Source organism: Pan paniscus, chromosome 5 (genome assembly GCF_029289425.2).
Source record: "Pan paniscus chromosome 5, NHGRI_mPanPan1-v2.0_pri, whole genome shotgun sequence".
Lineage (NCBI taxonomy): Eukaryota > Metazoa > Chordata > Mammalia > Primates > Hominidae > Pan > Pan paniscus.
In genome coordinates, this window is record NC_073254.2 from 89,688,760 (window position 1) to 89,707,299 (window position 18,540).

Consider the following 18,540-nt stretch of genomic DNA (forward strand, 5'->3'; position numbering starts at 1 on the left):
TCAACTAGTTTTTGTATTTTTAGTAGAGACAAAGTTTCGCCATGTTGGCCAGGCTGGTCTCAAACTCCTGACCTAAGGTGATCTGCCTGCCTCCGCCTCCTAGTGTATTTTTTATCTCAGCTGGTAACACCAAAATTAATCAAAGTACTCAGTAACTAGAGTGTCATGCTAGAATCTTCTGTTTCTCTCACCATTGCTCTACAACCAATCAGAAATTCTTTCAATTTACTCCTTAAACTTCTTTATTTCATATCCTCATGACCACTGTTTAGTTCGGGCTTTCAACTCTCTTGGATTATTTTAGATAGCTCTCCCTCCCCTAGGTGATTTCCACACTCTGGTCTCAATTTCTCAAATCCATTATCTATATAACTGCTATAATTAACTTACTAAAAATAAATCAGATCATAACTTCTACTTTCTTACTTGAAACACTTCATTATCTCTTTAGTCACTTTCTAAAACCTTTTATGATCTGACTCATGACTCCGCCTTCCTCCCTCCAACCCCTAAACAAAACCAATGTTTCAAACTCTCTTGAACACACGGCTGTGCAATTTAAGGTAATTGTTTGTACGCTTTATTCTTCTGCCTAGAACAGCCTTCCCTTGATGTGCATACCAGATAACCTTAAAATGTAGCTCTGCTATCTCCTTCCTGAAACGTTTCTTTTTTGACTACTACTCCACAGTGATCCCCACAAGGCAGAGTTAATTGCGTCTTCCTCTGGCCTATCCCTGTACCTTATACTTGTTCCTAATACTCTATTACATTACACAGTTGACCCTGCTATAAAAAACTCAGAATTTGTGTTTTTCATAATGGTATTCATGAATGATTCATGCAGAAATACACTATATTTGACACATTACTTTACCACAAAATAAAAGCATGTTGAAGGCAAGATTAGAAAACACTTTTACAAATTTTGAAAGAATAAATCAGGAATCCTTAATCAGAAATCCTTAATAAGAATACTATAACATTCAAAGAAAAAAAAATCACCTAAACAACTCACATAGAAAAAAAAAAACATACTCTAAAAATACATAGAGGTTAAGAGCACAGAATTTTTGTCAGAGTACACATATAATAATTAACACAATGCCTTGAAAACAACTGTATGTTTTTAAAGTTAACTGCTATTATAACTAACACTATTATTATTAAATTAAATAACCAGACATGGATGAATTAAAAATTGTTCTAGGTCATAAGTACTTTTGGTCTTGGTACTAAGAACTGTAGATTCCACCAAACTCCTTTATGTTTTTAAGGAAAAAAAATCACTTAACAGTGATTTCTTATTACACTAGTAAATGTGATAAATAAATAAAATAAATAAAAAATTACTTCCTAAGTAATTTTAATGGTTCTTTCTCTAATGCAAATCCTTTCATCAACAAGAAATTCTACTGAAGAGATTTACCAACCTCTACTTGCTAAAAGTTTCCTTCTTACCACGTAGTAAAACAAATGCATCAAATGATTAACACAGCAAAATGCCAGGAAATTCTTTTCCAACAAAGTTGTAAGTTTTAAAACAAGCTGTTTTTACCTTCAGGAGCATCTGCATCACATCTCTTTGGCACAGAAAGGGTTGAATTGCCTTTATGATTGTCAGAAGTTATATTAGTCTGAAAGATAAAAATATAGTTAAAATATAAAAACCGCATTAATAAATACATTTGGATTTAAAAAGTAATCACTATGAACTGTATACTCTGTATACTAACTACATCTATCTAACATTCCAAAATGTAAATTTTCTGCAACATTGCTCTTAGGAGAAAAATAATTATGGTAAATTAAACATTAAGGCTTTTTGCAATAATCCTTTAGGTCCTGTGTTGAACAACATGGCTTCTTCCCAGAACAAACAAATTCCATTTTTAATACAAAGTATAGCATCTGAAAGGAATGTTATTTTCAGACTGTGGAACATGCAAAGAATATCTTTTGTCCAAGCAAAAGCATAATCTTCCTTCATTCCTTCACAGGAGGATGTTTAATAAGCATGACCTAGTGAGGCAGGTGAAGGGGATGAGGCAAGAAGAGAATAAAAAGGTGTAAGAAGTGAGAAATATGGTTCAGGTGGTTTTCCAGCATGCTGTTTCCCAAACTTAGGTCATTCATGTACCTCCATCATGATCTGTGCTTTATCTGTTTCACCTACATTATAACTAAATATTTTTCAATGAAATAGCCTTTTAACACTCACCAATATTATGGATGGTACTGATTGAGGGTTGATAGGTTCGTTAGATTTTTCTTTCTAATTGCATGTTAAAGTAAAGAAAGAATGAAGGAAGAACAGGATAAAAAAGAAACGATCTGGGCACACTGATTTAATCATGAAAGACTCCACTAAAGCAATGCTTGATCAGGCCCTGAAACATAAATATGGTTTGAACAGTTAAGAAGTAGAGCAAAAGGTATTTTTAAAAAAGGAAAAAAACTAAACAAAGTTTGAATCAGATATGGTCAGAATATTATGAATCGTCAGAAAATCCAAACTTACTGTTCTATTAAAACTAAAAGCCACAGTTCGCTTTTGAGAGATCAACACCACCAATAAATCAGCATATGAGGATACCCATCATGTTAAAAGAATGTATAGTTATCTACATATAAAATGTTTATAAAGCCTCTTCTAGGGGATTCATAGTGCCAATGAACGGACATGCTGTGCTCACCAAAATGTTCTTTGGGAGCCGTATTATTAAAATTCATTAAAATGTTATTTTAGAGGAAGTATTATGAGTTTTAATAAAGTACTAAGGTAAAGTTCAGTAGCTTAGCACCACAGGACCCATTTAAGAAACTACTGTAATGAAATTCTGTGTGCTGTTTCAAAAAAACAACAGTATGAAACAAATATAAATATGCTAAAAATAGAAACAAAAAACCAGTTTTAGCATTAAATTTAATCTGATGAGCTAATATCTTATGCTAACCATCACAATTAAAATTTGATTTTAAATATCACTATCTTTAAAATATCAAAATAATCAAGTTTTAAATATTTCACTTACCTCTATTAAGTAATTTTGGCTTCCATACATAACATATTGGGGAGCAAGACTATAAATCATGTAGCTAGTGTGAAGGACAATAAGCAGAAGTATCATGCAGAGAAAAAGGAGTGCTTGGGGCCTGGTTCTACCTCTTCTGATTTTATATAACTGGAAAGAAAAGAGTGACAAAATTTCAGCAACATATTTCATTTATAAAGCATTAAATCCTGTTCTTGTGTTATGGGAAATGATTTACACAGTTCAATCAACAATTATTTTTCTTCCAAAGTAAATACTAAAAGTTCTTAATCATCCCGAATAATTTTAAGATTATTCACATGGTCTATTTCCAGAGAAATCTTCTAAACTTATTGTGTAACAGCATCTGTTAGAAGTTCACGGAGCTAACTGTGAACTACCTCTAGTTCTATCTAAAGATTAGAAGTATGAATTTAAACTACAAGTATCAGTAATATACTATGGTTTTATATAATTTTTTATAATACTGCATAAGAATAGACAATGTCATGTGTTTATAAACATCTATTTCTATGAAATACTCGTGACATCCTTATACTTTGCTATAAAAATTAGTTTATGAAAAACTCTGATAATCTTACTAAAGAGCTTTTCACATTTATCTATACTAAAGGGAAATGAAAACACATGGTAACTGAAATATAAGGAACCAGGTAACTTGCTTCATTTCAATAGCATAGCAAATGCTTTTATTTTAGCAACTTAGGTATCACCTCCCTGTTTTATTACTAGATTGTAGTACACTACAATTGTACTATTGTAGTACAGACTCCAGTTCTAGATGGGATGACAATAAGATCATTCATAAATTTACATTTCCCAGGTTCTTTCACAGCTAGTAGCGGCCATGTGATAAAATATTAAACACAAAAAGGAAAGCAGAAGTCTGTTAGGGATTTCTGTAAAAGTCTTGTTTTATTGATGTAATTGTATACCCCTTTCTCCTAACTACCTTTGTCTTCACAGAATATGAACAGGATAAGAGGAACTGCAGCAGCCATACTACAATCATGACAGAGATACTCAAAGAATTACAGAGATATTGGATCTGACTTTTTGAGCTACTGAAGCAATACTAGATTCTTTTTTTCCATAGCAAGAAATCTTTCTAGCAAGAAATCTTTCATTAGTTCAAGCCACTATTTAACTGAGTTCTCTTTTACCCACAGCTGGAAGTAGTGTCTACCTGATACAACTTCATTTAAAAATTGTTAATTTATCTCAAAATAAGCATTTGAAGAAAATAACCAATGATATGGTAATCTTTACTAATAGGGAGAGCTATCTTTTGAGCTTCAGTGTATCTATTATATTCAAATGTGTTTCTACTAAGAAATAATATAACTTTTGGACCAGGGTTTCTCAACCATGGAACTATTGACATTTTAGGCTAGGTAAGTCTGCCCTATGCACTACAGGATTTTTAATAGAATCTCTGGCCCCTACCCACTACATGCCACTAGCATTCCCCAATTATAACAACTAAAAATATCTCCAGATATTGCCAAATGTTTCCGGGGGGCAAAATCACCCCCATTTAAGAACCACTGCTCTAGATAAAAAGTACTTTTATGTCAACATGAAGTGAAAAGGCTAGTATTTCTCTCACTTGTGGTATAAAGATACAGCTACTATATTCTAAATCTAAGATAATTTGTAATTATGGAGATCACACACAAAATGATGAGAAAAAAATAATACTGTAATATATACTTACTCTAATCCAAAAGAACCATATGCCAATATTTCGAATTCCTGCCATTGAAGTAAAAATAAAGTACATAATAATAATTGTTATAAGAATATAATCAAGAGGGAAAACCTGAAAAAAAAAAGATGAAATTAAATTTAACATATAAACTATAAGCACTCTAACAGTCATATAAAATAAACAAAACTTCATTATCCCCATCCGGCAAACGTTTACAATATCAACCTTGATTTAGATTAGGCTACTGTGCTTAAAAAAAAATCCTCAAAAAACAAACAAGTACCAAACTATTACCAAAACTCTTAATACCATTATCTTAAGAAAAATACTAAAGCAAATTAAACTAAAATTGCATTTATCTATAAAAGACTTGATTAAATATTAATACCAAAAATAATTTGGAGAGGACCACCTCATGTTATATAATATATCCCAAGTCAAATTATGTATAACATAAAAGTCCAGGAATATATCAATATGATATTTAAAGCAACATGTCAATGTGTAAATTACAGGCAAATAAAAAGTAAAACTAGAAAATAATATAAGCATATGTCAAACTATTCATAGGTTTTTAGCATAATAATTTTAGTGCAACAGGATGTCAGAATGTTTGCTAGACTCTAGCATTTTATACTCTAGCAGCTACAGTATAAAATGATTGATATTTTACTTACTGTTTGTAGTAAAGGCAAAAGCATATTCAGTGGATTACTCAGGTTAGCTCCAAAAATTATGAAACCAGAATCTATTCCAGCTGAATGAAGAGCTTTATCTAAACTAAAAAAAATTACAAAGAATTAAATTTATGTTATACTATCAAATTTTCAGCAAATTTAGAAAAAATATAATTTAAGCATGCAAACACACCTGAGTCAAAGAAAACAATGGATAACAAATTAAACCTCACTTAAATATCTCACAGCTATTGTTCAATTGATGGAGAATAAAGAAACACTCTATTATTGGACGTTTTAGCCATTCTTTGAGTTAATGCTATAGAACACTTCAAGTAAAAAAGCTACTTAAGATGAATAGCCTACACTAATGGCATTCAGCAACAAAATGTATATTATCATAGAATTTGTATAAGTGCTTTAGAAAATGTGTCTACTGTACTTACTTTGACAAGAAGAGAGAAATTACAAACAGCAATGCAACTAAGATGAAAAATATTCCCCAGACGATCTAAAAGCAAAAATATATTCATTAAAATATAGTTCTAAAAGTTGATATTAAAAGCACAAAATCATTATATTCAATATGAGTTGCTAGAATATGACAATGATCTAACAAAAACAATCTAAGATACATTTTAACTTAGTATACAATTCCAGGCATTTATACCTGAATTTTCATTATGAGACTATTTGATTGAGAACATGTACATAAAAGAGACAAAGCATTTGAAAAGTCTTCACTAATAAGTAAACAAATGAAACTCTTTGTTAGACCAAATACAAAGTTTTTATTCTATTACACTGAAATGAGACTGAAAAGTACATTATGACTAACACACAGACACACACACACACACACACACACACCCCAAAACCATGAAATGCAGGTTATATTACCCTGTTAGTTAAAATAGAAAATTTAGAACATTTTCCCATAGAAGTAATAATATATATAAATGATATATATAGTGGTTAAATTATATTACAATCCATAAAAGCCTATACAAGTGATACTATTCCTGAAACCTGAAACAGAGTACTAACAACACTGAAAAAATTGTCAGGTAAAACAATGTTTCTGTGGAAAAAATGTCCTAAGCACTGTAAGTAGTGGAACATACTTCTCCCAATTGTATGAACTTTATATTAAAGATGGTAGAAAAAGAGGAAGAAAAATATTATAACTGAGTCTCTAATGAAAAGTTTCAGAATATAAAAGAGTTGAAATCTATGTTAGCAAAAACCTAAGCTCTTTTTCCCCGAAATCTTCCCCAAGTTCCAGGGACAACTGGGCTAAAGAGTTGTCAAGACCAGACCCAAAAAGAAGAGTCCCAGTAAGCACAGTTAAGTGTGTTGGGCTCCTCCTTTAACTGGAATTGATATAAATAGATCAATGAATGTTATGAAATCATGAATGGTAGGGAGATTTTTTCATCTTATTTCACATGACTGTTGAAGTAAATTTTAGAATCCTGAGAGAATAAAAGAAGTAACACATGAACCTACCTAGCCTGAAAAGATGATTTTTGGAAGTAATTTTGGACCTGTGCTCTGGGGAAATTCTTCAGTTATGGCAGGGTGCCTTTGGGGCTCACTGGGAAGGAGAGAGTTGACAACGAGAGGGGACCAAGAAGGCTATAGTCATCTCTTGAAAACAGAGTGATATTGCATGTACTATTTTTCATGCTAGGATTCCACAAGAAAATTCATTATTTAAAAAGGGTTTCATTGCAAAAGATTTTGAAGTGACTCCTTTATAGTAACAACTGCTCATTAGTAGAGGGTATAAAGGAGTTATACTTTTTTTCCTACTAGATTCAGGCATCTATATTTGGTACTGTGGTGAACTGAAAAGCAACACAGACTTATACTTAGGATTCTCAAGTGAAAAACATTCCCTCCTAATAGCTGTTAACAAAAAATAGTTTGTAGCAGTATAACTATGAAATGCCAATTAGTAGTAGGAGAACATGATATAGAAACAGCATTTGAAGATTCCCTCCCTTTGGTATCCATTTTGGCAAAAAAAAAAAAAATTAAAATTAAAAAAAAAAACCCTCTTAGCTATCTTCCAAATCTGTAGAGATGACTGACCCAGAGTTAGACTGCTTAATCAGTGACTTAAGAGAACACAGAACAAATGTAAAAAATACAAATATTTTATAAAGACCAAGAAAACTATACATACTTAAATACTAGAACTTAAATTAGTAGTTACAAAATCATATCAGTGATGACCACATTGGGTTGACCTAAATGCTACATATTATACTCTAGCTATAATGCCAATTTTGAAATAAAAATTAAACTATAGAGGTAACATCAATAAAAATGGAATAAGACATATGCAAAAACAATACAAAGAATTCCACTATACCCTTTACTCATATTCTCCAAATTTTAACATGTTACCTTATCATTCTCTTTTGAACAAGTCTTAATTATTATATATCAATTTCTCTTGAACGAGGTCTTTCATAACCTTGACATTTTGTAGAGTCCAGGGAAGTTAATTTGTAGAATGTCTCTCAATTTGGATTGCCTATTTTCTCATGATTATATTTAGATTATGCTTTTTTCCAGAAATGACAGAGACAGAGAAGTGTTGAGTCCTTCTCAATACATCATATGAAGTGGCACAGTCATGTCTATTTGCCCCATTACTGATGAGCTCAACTTAAATCATGTAGTAAGGTGGTTTCAGTCAGGTTTCTCCATTGCACAATTATTATTTCCCCCTCTGTAATTAATATGTTTTGTGGTGAGATACTTTCAGAATATGCAAAATCTTGTTCTCACCAAACTTTTAACTTCAACTTTAGTATCCACTGATGCCTCTTCCCAGAAACAATACTTTTTTTCTGTGGTATTTGTCAAATGCTGGTTTTCTAATTGCTTCTATATTTATTTGTTGGAATTCTACTGTAGGGAAGAGCTTTCCCTTCCCTATCATTTACTAATGTATTTACTTATGTCAATATAGACTTATAAATTATTTTATTCAATTAGTTATCATCTGTTATTATCATTATTTTGATACCTAAATGGTCCCAGATTTAGGCAATAGGAGCCCCTACAAACTGGTTCCTTTTATTATATGCCCACTATTCTCTAAACACTTCTTACTTTCTGGCATCAGATGTCCCAAGCTTATTAAGTGCTTTCCCAGCCACAGTCCTAGAATCAGACATTTCTCCAAGCAGCCCTGGTTCCTTTTAATGAAGTTAGGTAGTGGTCTGTCTATTAATTAAAACATATGCATATGCAGAAATCATTACTTTATTAGTACTAAATTAGGACTCTATTTTCAATCCATGGGTGGTTGAATCTGCAAATGCAGAATCCGCAGATATAGAGGGACTGTTGTAATTCATCTGTTTTTCTTCTCCCTACCTCACTGCTTTCTGCTTTTATCTTATTTTCTTCTGTGTGATTCCTTTTTTTCTTCTGCTTGCTTTTTTGGGATTGGACATTTGTTTTTTGTTTTTTTTCCACTTTTACTGGTAAGTGTGTTTCAGGCTATGAATTTCTCTGTTTTTTTTTTAACTTTATTAAAATACTGAGTTTTATTTCACATGTATATTTTTGTCTCCCCACCTTTCCATGTCTGACCACCACTACTACTATGTCCTATCATAACATTCCATACATACTTAAGACCAAGCAAAGGGTGGAGTTCCGTCTTTAAAAACTAAACAGGCATTTTGGACAACACATTATTGGCAATGGAGCCTGGACAACATTTATCAAACATGGTAGGGAAAGTTCCCACTCTGCATTATAAAAAGGACAGCCAGATATCAACTGCTACAGAAATGAAGTAAGACAAAAAAATTTTAACAAATTGTTTAAACTATTTTCTTAAAGAGACTTCCTCAACTGCCAGAGATCTTGAATAGCCTCCCGGTCAGTCATCCGGAAGCAATTCTTCATATAACTGATGAACTTGGCTTCCACTTTGGGAAGAGAACCACCTTTTTCTATACTTGCTTGCATTTTTGCTTTAATGTCTTCTACAGAACTAGGTCCTTTTGGTGTTTTAGGAGATTTTTCCTGTTTTTTGAAGGATTCTTACCCGTTTGATCTTGGTGTTGATGATGGTTTTGAGTCTTTTCCATTCTGATTTGGCTTTTGCGCATTTTTGGCTGGAGTATCTCGTATAGATTTCTTCACTGGTGCTTTTTCTTCAGTTTCCTCATTATCAAAATCATCATTATCATCATCTTCATCATTATCATCATCATCTTCATCAGTAGCAAGTTTTACTTTTTTCTGTGGAACCTTGCTACCACCTCCAGGGGCAGACCACTTTCCAGATATACTTAAGAGTTTCACATCCTCCTCCTCTTCATCTACTGACTGCATCTTCCTCCACTGCTACTAAATGTTGTTCACTAATATGCACTGGCCCTGAACCACACTTCAACCGTAAGACCACTGGTGGTGTTATTTCAAAGCCCCTAAGGAAAATTGTTGGCTGTACAGACATTTTCAAAGTTGCCAGTGTTACTTTAATTGGACTGCCTTCATAACACACTGCCTCTGCTTCAACAATGTGTAATTCATCTTTTCCATCAGCCCCTAAACTGACCGTTCTTAAAGATAACTAGTGCTCATTTTCATCATTATCCACCTTAAAGTGATAATCTTTGTCAGCCTGTAGTTCACAACCAAATAGATAGTTCCGGGGCCTCCAGGGGTTTATGTCCATGTCCATCGAATCTTCCATCAGGTGGCGGCACACACTTAGGTGGGAGAGAAGGCAGATGGAGATAAACAACCACTGCTCAAGAGAATAGCCGCACAGGACAGAATCACATCAGGGACTGATCTCTATTTTAAAGGTATCCCACAGATTCTAATATGTTTCAATTATCATTAACTTTTAGAAATTCTGTAATTTATTTCCCCTTTCTTTTCACTCAAAAGTTGCTGAATATAAGGTTAATTTTCAAGTGAAAAGTATGTTAGTCTATTGATTTTGTTACAATTTCTAGTTTTAACGCACTGCAATCAGAGAAAAGTTGTTTGTAATATATCTACTGTTTGAAACTTCCTGATACTTTCTTCAGGATACAATTAATAATACGATCAACTTTTGTGTTCCCTGTGCATTTGGAGAAAAGGTTATTTTCTATTATCTAAATGTAAAGTTTAAAAGTTGTAAGTTGTACCTTACTGATTATTAGGTCTTCTATATTCTTACTGTATTTCATCCACTTGAAATGTTTTACCCTGAGAATGCTGTTAATCTCCTATTACTATTATATTTCAATCTCTACCTTCTGGAATCTCCCATAGTTTTTGCTTTCATAAAGGTGGCTGCTGTGCTAACTGGTACATAGATATCCACAGTTATTATATCTTCATTCTAAATTGTGGCTTTTCATACTTAAAAGTGTGTAAATTTTCTACTGCTGCCAATGACACACCACCACAAACTTAGTGGCCTGAAACAGCATCTACTTATTATCTCAGTTTCTGTGGGTCAGCTGTCTGTGCACAGTGCAGCTCAGTGGATTCTCTGCTCGAGGTCTCACAGGCCCAAAACCAAGAGTAGGGCTACGTTCCCTTCTGGAGACTCTGGGAAAGAAATACTTTCATGCTCTTTCAGATTGTTGGCTGGCATTCAGTTCCTTAAGGTTGTAGAGTTGGAGTTTTCCTTTCTTTGTTGGCTATCATTTGGGAACATCTCTCCGTTTCTTAAGGCTGCTTGCATTCCTTGTCACATTTCCCCCTCCATCTTCAAACCAGTCATGGCAAGTCAGGTCATTCTCGCACTTTGAATATCTTTGATGTACCCTTTATCACTTCTCTCTGACTCTAGTCCAGAAAGCTCTCTGCTTTTAAAGGTTCATGTTACTAGACTGAGCCCACCTGAATAACCCAGGATAATCTTTGTATCTTAAGGTTTATAACCTTAATTACATCTGTAAGTTTCCTTTGCCACTTAATGTCACAGGTTTCCTGGATGAGGGCATCATTAGGTGAAGAAAAAGGCACTGTATCTACCACAAAATGTGTCCTTCTTTGTTACAATTGGTGTATTTTGGCTTGAATTCTATTTTGTCTAATAGGATCATTGTTTCCTTATTGTTTCCATTTGTCTAGTATGTCTTTAAACACCCGTTTATTTTTAGTCCTTTTGAACTACTGTTTTAGGTGTGTCTCTTTTAAATAGCATACATTGGATCTATCTTCTTTGTGAAGAAAAGAAAAATTTTCTTCTAATGGTGAGTTAGGTGTATTCACATTTGTTGAAATTATGGACATATTTAGTCTCAATAATATCTTACTGTTAGATAATTTTGTGTATGTTGTATTTCCTGTGTTCTTTACTCTAGGTACCTAGAATAGGCAAACTGATGGAGAGCAGAAGAGAAATCACTAGGGAATGGAGAATTACCGTTTAATAAATACATTGTTTCCATTTGAAAAAGATCAGAAAATGAATAGTGATGATGGTTGTACAACATTGTGAATGTACTTACTGCTATTGAATATACACCTAAAAATATTCCAAATCATAGACTGAGGCATATATATTTTACCACAATAAAAAAATCTAAAAAATATATGCAATATAATTACAAACATGAATTTATAATTTTGTGTATAAGCATAAGAAGTATATATAGTCAAATCTCAAGTTACATTTAAAACCAAATGATCTATAAGTTACCCAGGCCAATTAGCTGTATAAGCTCAAAGTATACTCTTCTGTCAGGGAAGAGTTTATTCAAGTATTTAATGAACATCAGACTGTAGGCTTAGAAATGTGTTCAATATTATATATAAAGGCTGTTTTAAAGAGCTATTAACTTATTCTAATTAGGTGCTTATTTTTATAATTGTCTTCAGCACAAAACTAATCTCCCTTCATTTCCATGGTAGGATTTAAGAACTTGAAAAATCCTACATATAGAACTATAACAGCAGCAGCTGCAATTTTCTGAGCTGTTTACATCAAAAGGAACTGCAATGCATACATTATTTCATTTAATTCCCGCAACAAAATAAAGTAAGTATATAATTCCATTTTAAGAATGAGAAAGGTGAGGTTCAAAAAGCTTAAGTAAGAAGAAGTTACAGAGTTGGTGAGGAGCAGAGCAAGGACTCAAACCCAGGATTAGGTGACCACAAAGCCTATGCTTCTGAAATAAGTTATGTATATGCTAGGGAAATGCATGGCAAACACGAGATCAACAGGCATCTTCATGGGAACGAAAAAAAAAATCCTCTACTAATTTTAAAAATTGTAAAATTTTTTTTACATTTGCAAAATTTAAATTTAATTCATTTCATAATAAGACAAACATGTATAGTAGAGAATAAAAGGTAACACTGGCACAAAATTTTGAGATAGAACATAACTTCTAAGAAATTTAATGTCAGGAACTTCTCAAAGGTCTTAAATTACCTTCAGTATACACAGAGAGAGCTGTATAGAAGGGCAAATGATTCCTTCTGAAACTATTCCAATCAACAGAAAAAGAGGGAATCCTCCCTAACTCATTTTATGAGGCCAGCATCATCCTGATACCAAAGCTGGGCAGAGACACACACAAAAAAAGAAAATTTTAGACCAATATCCTTGATGAACATTGATGCAAAAATCCTCAATAAACTACTGGCAAAACGAATCCAGCAGCACATCAAAAAGCTTATCCACCATGATCAAGTGGGCTTCATCCCTGGGATGCAAGGCTGGTTCAATATACTCAAATCAATAAATGTAATCCAGCATATAAACAGAGCCAAAGACAAAAACCACATGATTATCTCAATAGATGCAGAAAAAGCCTTTGACAAAATTCAACAACCTTCATGCTAAAAACTCTCAATAAATTAGGTATTGATGGGATGTATTTCAAAATAATAAGAGCTATCTATGACAAACCCACAGCCAATATCATACTGAATGGGCAAAAACTGGAAGCATTCCCTTTGAAAACTGGCACAAGACAGGGATGCCCTCTCTCACCACTCCTATTCAACATAGTGTTGGAAGTTCTGGCCAGGGCAATCAGGCAGGAGAAGGAAATAAAGGGTATTCAATTAGGAAAAGAGGAAGTCAAATTGTCCCTGTTTGCAGACGACATGATTGTATATCTAGAACACCCCATTGGCTCAGCCCAAAATCTCCTTAAGCTGATAAGCAACTTCAGCAAAGTCTCAGGATACAAAATCAATGTACAAAAATCACTGGCATTCTTATACACCAACAACAGACAAACAGCCAAATCATGAGTGAACTCCCATTCACAATTGCTTCAAAGAGAATAAAATACCTAGGAATCCAACTTACAAGGGATTGAAGGACCTCTTCAAGGAGAACTACAAACCACTGCTCAACGAAATAAAAGAGGATACAAACAAATGGAAGAACATTCCATGCTCATGGGTAGGAAGAATCAATATCGTGAAAATGGCCATACTGCCCAAGGTAATTTATAGATTCAATGCCATCCCCATCAAGCTACCAATGACTTTCTTCACAGAATTGGAAAAAACTACTTTAAAGTTCATATGGAACCAAAAAAGAGCCTGCATCACCAAGTCAATACTAAGCCAAAAGAACAAAGCTGGAGGCATCACACTACCTGACTTCAAACTATACTACAAGGCTACAGTAACCAAAACAGCATGGTACTGGTACCAAAACAGAGATATAGATCAATGGAACAGAACAGAGCCCTCAGAAATAACACCACATATCTACAACTATCTGATCTTTGACAAACCTGAGAAAAACAAGCAATGGGGAAAGGATTCCCTATTTAATAAATGGTGCTGGGAAAACTGGCTAGCCATATGTAGAAAGCTGAAACTGGATCCCTTCCTTACACCTTATACAAAAATCAATTCAAGATGGATTAAAGACTTAAACGTTAGACCTAAAACCATAAAAACCCTAGAAGAAAACCTAGGCATTACCATTCAGGACATAGGCATGGGCAAGGACTTCATGTCTAAAACACCAAAAGCAATGGCAACAAAAGCCAAAATTGACAAATGGGATCTAATTAAACTAAAGAGCTTCTGCACAGCAAAAGAAACTACCATCAGAGTGAACAGGCAACCTACAGAATGGGAGAAAATTTTCACAACCTACTCATCTGACAAAGGGCTAATATCCAGAATCTACAATGAACTCAAACAAATTGACAAGAAAAAAACAAACAACCCCATCAAAAAGTGGGCAAAGGACATGAACAGACACTTCTCAAAAGAAGACATTTATGCAGCCAAAAAACACATGAAAAAATGCTCATCATCACTGGCCATCAGAGAAATGCAAATCAAAACCACAACAAGATACCGTCTCACACCAGTCAGAATGGCAATCATTAAAAAGTCAGGAAACAACAGGTGCTGGAGAGGATGTGGAGAAATAGGAACACTTTTACACTGTTTACATTCTTGTACCCCTAGAGATTCCTTCAGGCATGTCTATTACCCTATTCCTAATTTAGGACCAGACATGGAAAGATGGGTAAAAATTTAGATCAATATTCAGAAATGACACATTTACTAACAAAAAGAATAACTGTACTGGAGGTTTCAGCCAGTGAAATTAGAAAAGTAAAAAATAAAAGCAATTACAAATCTTATAAGGAAGAAGTAAAACTGTCTTTTAGCAGCTGATATGATCATGTATAAAAGAAAACCTCCTAAGGAAGCTACAATGAAGGTACTAGAACTAATAATTTAACCAGGTTGCAGGATATAAGAGTAAGATACAAAGACAAATTTCTACATACTAACAACAAATATTAAAAACTGAAATTTAACAACATAATTTGCAAGACTAAAAAAATACTTAGAGGTAAATTTATCAAGATATTTTTAAGACCTCTACTTTGAACACTACAAAACATTCCTGAGAGAAATTTAAGATGTAAATAAATAGATACCATGTTCATGGATAGAATATATCAATTCTCCCCTAAATTTATCTATAAGAGTGAAAGTAATCCCAATAGATATCCTAGTGGATGTTCTGTGGAATTATAAATTGATTCTTAAATGTATATGAAAATGCAAAGGATTTGGCAAAGCCAAAATGATTTTGAAAAAGGAAAATAAAACTGAATAATTTATACTACCTAACTTCATGGCAGATTATAAAGCTCTATTAACCAAGTATTAGCATAAAGACATATAGATCAATGAGTAGAATGGAGATTCCAGAAACAGACCCACACTTACACTACAATCAATTCATTTGACAAAACTCCCAAGGAAAGTCAATGAGCAAAGGATAGTCTTGAAAAAAAAATTATGCTGGAACAATTGGATATCCACATAGAAAATAAAATGAACCTTAACCCTTAAGTCATACCATAGCACAAAAGTAACTTAAATGGGGTCATGATCCCAAGCATAAGATGTAAATCTACAAAATTTCTAGAAGAAAATGTTTCTTACCTTAGGATAGACAAACATTTCTGAGGACACAAAAATATGAACCAAAAATAGACATATAAATTAATATTCATCAAAATTTAAGAAACATCTGAATTACAGTGTTAAGAAACCAAAAACATAAAGTAAACTTGCCACGAACTAGGAGACGACACAATACATATATTTGACAAAGTGCTAGATCCAGACTATATAATGAACACTTGTATCTCACTCATAATACAAAACCCTAATTTAGAAAATGGCCAAGAGATTTAAACACACATTTTACAGAAAATAGCCAATAAACATACAAAAAGATGCTAAATATCATTTAGTCACCAATGAAATGCAAAGCAAAACTGTGAGATGCTACTGCACATTCATAAGAATAACTCTTACAGACACTACATAAGAGTTGACAAGAATGTGAAACAATGGGCAATCTCTTATTGCTGTGGGAATGCAAAACGGTTGTAACCCTTTTGGAAAACACTTCGGCAGTTTCTTATAAACATATTAAACGTTAGATCCAAAAATTCTACTCAAGTATTTATCCAAAAGAAATGAATGAAAGCACATCAACACAAAGGTTTGTACAAAAGTGTTCATATTAGCATTATTCATTATAGTCTCAAACCAGAAACAACCCAAATTTCCACCAACAAGGGTGAGTGAATAAACAAATTGTGATACAGACACACACTGTAATACCACTGAACAATAAAACTGAATAAACCACTGGGCAAAAAAATAGTATTAAATAATAACATGAGCAAATCTCAAAAACTGTGCCATGCCAAAGAAGCCATCAGACAAAAGATTGTACACTCTATGATTCCATTTATTTAAAATTCCAGAACACATAAAACTGACCTCTAATGATAGGAAGGACATCAATAATTACCTAAAGTCTGAGCTCAGGGGAGCAAGAGAGGGCATGAGGTGGATTTTTCGAGTGATGTGGATGCCCTATCTATCTATATGGGGCAAAACCAGTCTGTACACTTAGTAAAGTTGATTTGAAAATCCTTCTAAACATATGTTTGGTGAAATGGAACATAGCATATATAAAAGAAGGCAGCTGATGTTAGAGACCAGATTATAAATATTTATGAAAACCTAAAAACAATTTAGGATTAAAATAAAGCTGGAGAGAGTTTCATCATACTTTCAGTGCTATGAAGACAAATCACCTTGGGGTAAAAAAAACTGGGATGAATTTTTTAAAAATTTATTCTAACAGAAGATTTAAAAAGTGATTATATAGAAAAATTAACTGATTATGGTATATTTTTAAAAATCTCTTTCAAACCAGGGGCTTTTTAGGGTGAGCAGTTAGTGCATTTCTTTCTAATTATAAAAGGTGGAAAAAGCAGCAACCAAATTGAACCTGACTGACTCATCTTTGAATGGTTCTTTGAACCATTTCTTTTTCTTTTTTTAACATTTAAGTTCACGGGTACAAATGCAGGTTTGCTACATAGGTAAACTTGCGTCATGGGGGTTGTTGTACAGATAATTTCATCACCCAGGTACTAAGCAAGGAACCCATTAGTTATTCTACCTGATCCTCTCCTTCCTCCCACCCTCCACCCTCTGAAAGGCCTCAGAGTGTGTTGTTCCCCTCTATCTGTCCATGTTGAACCACTTCTTTTAAAATTTAGCACAAACCCACTTTCCAGCTTCATTCTGCCTAACTTCAAGTTAGTCCACTGACTGAATTTTCTGAATTACAATTTGTATGCTATTGTATACAAAGGTCTGGTGTTTGAAATGCTTCCAGATATACAATGAGCATATTTGGAAGTCTGTGGCCAACAGTTTTTGTTACTTTTTAGTCTGAGCCATATTAAAGTGATCTTAATTCATTCTAGGTAATTAGGTTTAAGTACCATAGTCCCAAGAATTCAAGGCTGGCAAACAATGGTTTCCAAAAAAAGAAAATAATAATTTTCCATGTCAAATAATATCTTTAACATACTTTCAGAAACATAATCTAACAATGAGGCAAATTCTATTACTGTCAGTCAGAGTTCCTATGTTCTTTTTTTTAGATTAAAGTCATTTTGTTTCTCACAGTTTTAACAACCCATACAAATAGATAAATTCATAAAGAAAATGTCACACACACATAATTGGAACATTATTCAGCCTTGTAAAAAATAAGAGAATCCTCTCATTTGTGACAACATGGATGTGCCTGAAAGACATTATGCTAAGTGAAATAAGTCAGGCACAGAAAGACACTGCACGATTCTTATGTGTGACACCTGAAATAGGAAAAAGTATAGATATAGAAATTAGAATAGTAGTTACCAGGGAATGCAGAAAAGAGAGAAAAAGAGTTGTCATCTAAGGGATATAAAGATGCAGTTACACAAGATGAATAAGTTCCAGAGGTCTGCCATGAGAGGGCCTACAGTCAACAATAATATGTGGTACATATAAAATTTTAGAAAGAATGGATCTCATTTTAAATGTTAACAAATCAACAACAGCAACAAAGGAAAACATAGAAAGTTTTGGAGGTGATGGATATGCCCATTACCCAGAATGTGGTGATAGCAACATAAATGAATATGTATGTTTAAACTCACCAAATTGCATTAATTAACTATGTGCAGTTTTAAAAGAAACAATTGTATCTCCATAAAAGTGGGAGGAAATACCAGTATGGTAAAGC

At 33.3% G+C, this 18,540-nt stretch overlaps 1 protein-coding gene and 1 pseudogene across 2 annotated transcripts in view; both read right to left on the reverse strand.

Moving 5' to 3' along the window:
- LMBRD1 (LMBR1 domain containing 1) overlaps positions 1-18,540 on the reverse strand; it is a 122,335-nt gene that overhangs the window by 20,183 nt on the left and 83,612 nt on the right. For both annotated transcript variants that reach the window (XM_034962304.3, XM_034962305.3), the window contains exons 10-14: positions 5,891-5,955; positions 5,445-5,547; positions 4,774-4,878; positions 3,036-3,185; positions 1,559-1,637 (exon numbers count right to left, since the gene is read on the reverse strand). In XM_034962304.3, coding sequence (XP_034818195.3) covers positions 1,559-1,637; positions 3,036-3,185; positions 4,774-4,878; positions 5,445-5,547; positions 5,891-5,955 — 502 coding nt within the window. The remainder of the gene's footprint in view (positions 1-1,558; positions 1,638-3,035; positions 3,186-4,773; positions 4,879-5,444; positions 5,548-5,890; positions 5,956-18,540) is intronic.
- On the reverse strand, positions 6,971-10,191 carry LOC129398012 (nucleophosmin-like; annotated as a pseudogene).